This window comes from Convolutriloba macropyga, chromosome 7 (genome assembly GCF_964194025.1).
Source record: "Convolutriloba macropyga chromosome 7, txConMacr16.3, whole genome shotgun sequence".
Lineage (NCBI taxonomy): Eukaryota > Metazoa > Xenacoelomorpha > Acoela > Convolutidae > Convolutriloba > Convolutriloba macropyga.
This window is the reverse complement of record NC_134474.1, coordinates 33,691,826-33,698,396: the sequence shown is the minus strand read 5'-3', so window position 1 is coordinate 33,698,396 and position 6,571 is coordinate 33,691,826. Positions and strand designations below refer to the sequence as shown.

Genomic DNA, 6,571 nt, shown 5'->3' with positions numbered 1-6,571 from the left:
TCGTTTAAACGAACTATTTCGTTTTTTTTTACTGTTGGATATATGGGATTTCATCCACGCTTATATGATAGAAATGATAGACACGATAATTTCTCAACAGTAGCAGTTATTTGTTTTTCGTGTTATCTTAGACCTTAAATTTGGTAGTATGATGAGAATTTTTACCGAAAAATGGAAAAATTAGGCAGTGCTGTGAGGATCGTCCGTGCTCTAATGAACCACGCCATAGCAAAAAACTTAAGATCTGTCGTTTTATGTTTTTTTTTCATATTATTTCCTAGAAACTATTTTAGTTTATTAGATGTAAATGACGTTTAAAGTTTTGGAATGCGTGGCGGTTACTTATTTTAACATGGACTGATTCTTGGTAAAAGTGTTTTTTGAGAAAGCAAAATTTATCAAAAAGCTGAAAAGTTTCAATATTGAGATGGACTGTCGTTTTCTCTTTCAGTGCCCTTGAACGATGTTTACTCAAGAGTAATTACTCAAGTCGTGTTTATTGCTTTTATTGAAAAATTTTTGTTTGACTATTTTTGTTTAGAGTATTTTTTGCTCACCAGCGTGATTTGACATTTGAATTGATTTTTTCATGCTTGACGTTTTAACTTTGTGCATGAGCTAAATTGTTCTCTCAATTGATTGTGGGCAGCCTTATTTAAGGTGTTTTACTACTAATAGTGAAACCAAAAGCCAAAGTTGATTTTGGTTGCATTTTTCACTCGAGATCTTAGAAGTAGACCATATAAGCTCCATTAACATCATTTCATCCGCTTATGAAGCCGGCTGAAATTCCGGCTGTAGTTAGTGAGCAATTAGTCCAGGTTAATGGTTTTTTGCATTTAATATTGTCTCTGCAATGGAATAGAAAGACAGTTAAACAAACCATTGATTTCATATTAATGGATAGGGTGTTTTTCAGCGATGCTGTTAGCGCTGCGTTATAGAAAAATGGACTGTCAACTCTTTATTTTTTTCAATAGGCGAAAGTTTGCTTCCGTAGCAGCAACTATAATGCTTTCTCATGCGTCGAATAAGAACAATTAATTTCTCAACAAATGTATAAACATCAAATTACATACATAAAAATACATAGAGAGGACAGATAACGCAGCAATAAAACTACTCTAGAATTCTACTCTAGAGAATATCATGAAATACTATTACTTAGCGGTTGGGACTATCAAGTGATGAGTGTAATACAAAAAGTAAACAAATAACAAATTTTGACAATGGATGAAACAAGGCGACTCGGTAATGTGCAATTGCACATAAGGTTCCGACCCCGCTCATCCACAATTTTGGCATGATTGTCTACCAAATGAGGAACATAGAAAAACCCAAAAATTCAAGTATTTTTTTAAAATTGGCGTATGAACGAAAAGATAGCCTCCAAAGCAAATAACTCAGTGGTGGAGTGAATAATGGTGCATTAGATTGATGAGATGTGCAAATATTAAGAAAGCGAGTCAAGACGAACAGCAAAATCAAAGAAGAAGAAAAATTAATTACATCAAAGACTTCATGTCCGTTTTAAAAAACAAAACTTCAAAACAAAGCTAAAATATTGTCAGATAAAACTGATATTAAACAAAATAATTTTAATTCAACAGAAAAGATATGGGACTACTAAATAAAAAGGCTTGGTAACAATTAGACAATAAAGCACAAAAACAGTAAAGTTGTAAAATTCGCTTATTTTTTAAAAACAAATAATTTCAAAGCAATGAAAACCAATAGAAATCAACTAAAATATACCTTAGCTGTAACCTTACCAATTCTTCTCTAGAAGGAATTAAGAACTGCCGGAATTCAATTTCTTATGCGGTTACAAAAAGAACAACAAATAAACAGCAAACAAAAAATCAATTAAAACTTGGCAGAAAATGCTTTCGAAACCGTAAAGCCATTTTATGGCCATCAAAATATGTTCGATTGCACTTTCTGCGACCACCGATAATGTATTATGTAACCTCTCATTAATGAAGCTATGTAACAAGAAAATAAAAATGAAAAAAAAATTCAAAACTAAGTAACACTTTAATTTTTTCAAAAAAATTTTTCCAAAGACATGAACGCCGTCAGTTACAGAATGAAATAATTAAATAGGTTCGTTTATTCTTCCAAAGCAAGCCCCTGAGAATTGAAACTATCCAGAATATGTTTTACGTCTACAAAAAAGAACGTCAAACATGACAAAAATTATTTTACATTTTTTTCCGTGTCAAAGCCAATAACGTCAACGAATTCTTGAAAAAGATTAAATTGTGACACCAACCCCTCTTGAAACCTTCCTTTGACGACAATAATGTCATATTTGCCTTGTAATTATCGAGACTAGATAACAAACAGACGATGAAAGGTGCAAAATTGCGAAGTTACAAAGTGTCTTATTTAATTTCAGAGTCATGAATACCATCAGCTATCTACTAATATCAGAATGTCGGATCTTCTATTTTTTTATGAAAAGCCAATGAAACCGGGCCATTGTACTGGAATTTTTATACGACTAAAAAGAACAGTTAAAGACAAATTTTGAAATATTCAATTGAATTCTTCGAGAAAGTAGTGTCCAAACCGTTAAAATCATAATCTAAATCTTCAAGGAGTTTAATATTACAATTGTGCCTTATTTTGAAAGCCAATAATGTGATATACGAACTGTCTATAACGTGATAATGTGACAAAACTAGAAAACGTGAAATATGGGCAAATACCTAAAAATTAAAAAAAAATGTGAAATCTAGTAATATCAAAGCCAGAAAACCATAATTCAAGGCGGAAAACCGCAATAAAGATTGAATTTGATTCCAATAGAAGGAACAAGCATTCTTCCATTGCTGACAATAAGCTACAAGTTGACAAAACTAAGAGAAATTTATAGGCAAAGTTCAATAACTCCTTATTTATTTGAAAATCAGATACTTTTAAATGTCAAAACAACCATAAGCTTTCAATTAATCAACTAGATACAACAATGTTGAGCTATTTAGGAATCCAATTGGACGTATCATTAGTGAGCTTTGGTTTTAAATGTTCTGTTATTTAATTAATGTAGAAAAGATCAATTTTGTTAAATAAAAAAGACCGGCTAATTACAATCCGAATCATTTTTGGATTATACCAGTCCAAGATTGGTCCAAAACTAGCCTTGCTAATGCTGTTTTTCCATTAGGAATACTTAAGTTTTCTAGATATTGATATTTTGTTAGTTAAAAACTCAAAAATAGATGCTGCGTTTTTGATAATCAACGAATAATTTTAGCGAAGAACGGCAAAGTTCTAATTACAGAGCACTCTCAACGGAATTTGAAGCAGAAAAGCCCCATTTTTAGTCTAAAAAGGTTGTGTTAGTGGTGGTTGGGTCTGTACTTCCTGTAAGTTTAATCAAACTGGAATTTTTGACAAAAAAGTTAATAAAAGCAGCCTACAATAAAGTTTTATGTCTTTACAATTAAAAATCAACAACTTTTTCTAAAAAACTCAACAAATTTTAGCAAACTTGGCAAAGTTTTGGTCAAAAAGTCCGGTAAATGTGAATAAAATCTCTGTTGAAGGAGAAGCCCAAAAACATGATTTACACTCGGAATTTTGGCATTTTGGACCCCAAAAATGAACCTTCGGCACTACCAAAGCTAGTACCGGAACAGTTCATTGTTGAGTTATGAGATGAACACTATTTAGAAGTATATTCGACAAGTTCCAAGTTCCCTAATATGTAATATGTCGGAATAAGTAAATAGTTTTGTGATTTTGTCTGATAGTAAGGACTGTTTCCTTGTGGAGTATACAAGTGCTCATAGACTGTGAAATGTGTTTTATTAAAAACAATAAACGAAGTTCAAACAAAAAATTTATTTTGCCCTGAAATTTCTTCAGCTTGCTTTTGTTAAGTTGCTGCCGATCGATCATTTTTATTTATTTTGCGTATCTGCTCTTTTCCGGTTTTGCATATAGGATTCAAAGGATGGTCACGTTCAATCTGATATCATTTGATACTGCTATTAGAGCTATCGAGTGTCTGATTGCTTAAAGTCTGGCAAAGGTATTAGAAGTGTACCGTATCTGTCTTAAAACTGAGTTTGAACTGCGTTTTATTACCTTAACAATTGAACGAATTAATTGAAACATTTTTGGCATGTTTGTATCAAAATGTGAGTACCTCTATTTCATGTTGTGTAGCTATTATTGACTCTCAAGTGCTCAAACTTATCAAGATTCTGAATGCCTACCAAAATGACGAGGTGAGGGTCGGGAGTAGCTGTGCGCAAGCTTTGACGCGCTAGAAAAGATAGATGATAATATATTTATGAGGCTTTTTGGGTTCCCGGAATGGATTCATATTCATATAGCTTTATTTACCTGAACACCTAGGAAAATCAAAAATCATCAATTTATTAGACCGTAAAAGTTTTTCTCTATATACATTTTTGCTCTGTTATTGATCCTATACATTTTTGTTTGTTGTCGAATGGCTGATGATTTGTTTATTTTAGCTCGGTTGGCGACCAATCAAGAAGTCATTTATGGAACATGAGCTGCCTCGTAACTTAACTGAGGAGCACAAAAAGATGGTAGATGACCTGTTCGAGTGGCTATTCCCGGCAGTGTTTGGTAGGACAGTATTTACATTTGAGCTAAATTAATCTAGATTTGAGCCTCCATGGGATCTACCTCTACCAGTAAATTAGAATTTCGTTACCACACAAAGATTTTAAGTGACAAACAACGTGGACAAATAACTAATAATGGAGATCTATGACAATTTGGCCAATTATAAAACACAAGTTCATGTCACTCAATTGCATTAATACAAGGACTATTTATTTTCGAATTGGTTTTTTAATATGGCTGAGTAGCAAGAAGGAATATCCTTGTGGTAGAAAAATGTGCTATTAAAGATTTATTTTGATGTTAGCGAATGCATGTAGAGTATTATGAAGTTGTTTAAAATAATACTATGAATCTAATTTTCTGCTTGAATTGGGTTGTTAATTGTCTACCAAGTATACGCTGATTAATGATCAGAACTTATAAACGCCTCAATCACTCAGTCCTCAAATAAAGATATATATTTTGGATTGCAGAGTTTATGGAGGCCAATTGTAAGACGTTTGTGACAACTGGGCGAATCCACTTGTGCAGAAGTATGCAGAAATTGTACATCTCTCTCATGGACGAGATATTTGAGGCAGCAGAGGCTGCAGACAAAGAGGTCTTAGATGACGAGAATGCATCTACTGCAAAGAAGATGACAGAGTCACAGGTACTTTTTTCATTTCTTTTTTTATCGTGGATTGATTAATAATAATAAGATGAAATTTTAAGTTAAGAGTTTAAAAATTAAAAGATTGAAGTTGTATAATTGCGCGGAGAGCGAAAACTTAATTTTAAAGAGATCCCATTTATAACTGACGGCCCGCACATGCCTTGTTTGTGGTTTCTCAGAAATATTTGTGGTTGATTCTTGCTGCTAATAAACATAACGAATCTCTTCTCAAGAACGAAGAGATAGAACAAAGATAGTAATCAAAACGGAAGTTCCTCATGTACGACAATGCCGAAAGTCTGGGCGCCGTGCGAAAATTTGGTTGACTTTCCCACTTTAATTAAAATTCATAAGCAACAATTATGAATGTATTTTGGAGACCATTGATAAGGCTAATCTTATAGATGAATGAAACAGTTTTTATTGTGTGTAGGGGTTTGTAGTATACCTCTCATAAATTTTCTGCGATTGATTTGTTTAGATAACGATGTATCTCCAAAACTTGTTCACTTTCTCGCTCGTGTGGACATTGGGTGGTACAATGAATGGGGATTCCAGGAGCAAATTCGACGTGTTTTTCCGTGACCTGACTAATGGACTGAATGATGAATATCCCAAACCCAAGTCTGTCAAAATCAACAAGGTTTACTTTTCTTCAGGAGCATTTTGATGTCTTATTGCGGCGATATTGTTGATGATAGCTATAGTTGATGATACTATAGTTGCGGCTATATAGTTGATGCTACTTCGTTTTCAAATCTCAATCGTATCATAAAAATTTTCTATGCTTACTAAAAAAGCAAAGTCAAAAAAATGCATATTTTTTATTTTCAGAACAACAACTTCCCGGATCGTTCCTCAGTCTTTGAATTCTACTTCCACAAAGGCGGTTCTGGATCTTGGAACAACTGGATTGACTACCTGGACAAATCGCAACTGCAACTGGCAGCCGATGCAAAAGTCGGTGACTTAACTATCCACACGAATGACACAGCCAGACAGATATACTTCCTGGACACATACAGGACGCACAAAGTGCCTCTGTTGATAGTTGGACCCACTGGGACTGGAAAGTCAGTGATTGTCAACCAGTATCTGATCAAACTGCCTAAAGACAAGTTAGTAACACCAATATCATAGTTTATGTACAATTTTTTGGGTACAGTTGTTCCGACCTCACCTTGGTGAAGGGAAGGAACTATATACTCAAGTCGTTTTTGTTGACACAATTCTCGCCGATCTATATATTCATCGTACAGAATTGTGACTGGTATCATTAGAAAACTTGTCAAGCCCAGAATATAA

At 33.6% G+C, this 6,571-nt stretch overlaps 1 protein-coding gene across 3 annotated transcripts in view; it reads left to right on the top strand.

Annotated features, from left to right (window-relative positions):
• Positions 1-6,571, top strand: part of LOC142342798 (dynein axonemal heavy chain 3-like) — a 160,143-nt gene that overhangs the window by 79,252 nt on the left and 74,320 nt on the right. For all 3 annotated transcript variants that reach the window (XM_075394375.1, XM_075394374.1, XM_075394376.1), the window contains exons 33-36: positions 4,494-4,611; positions 5,085-5,263; positions 5,748-5,909; positions 6,101-6,384. In XM_075394375.1, the coding sequence (XP_075250490.1) occupies positions 4,494-4,611; positions 5,085-5,263; positions 5,748-5,909; positions 6,101-6,384 (743 nt within the window). The remainder of the gene's footprint in view (positions 1-4,493; positions 4,612-5,084; positions 5,264-5,747; positions 5,910-6,100; positions 6,385-6,571) is intronic.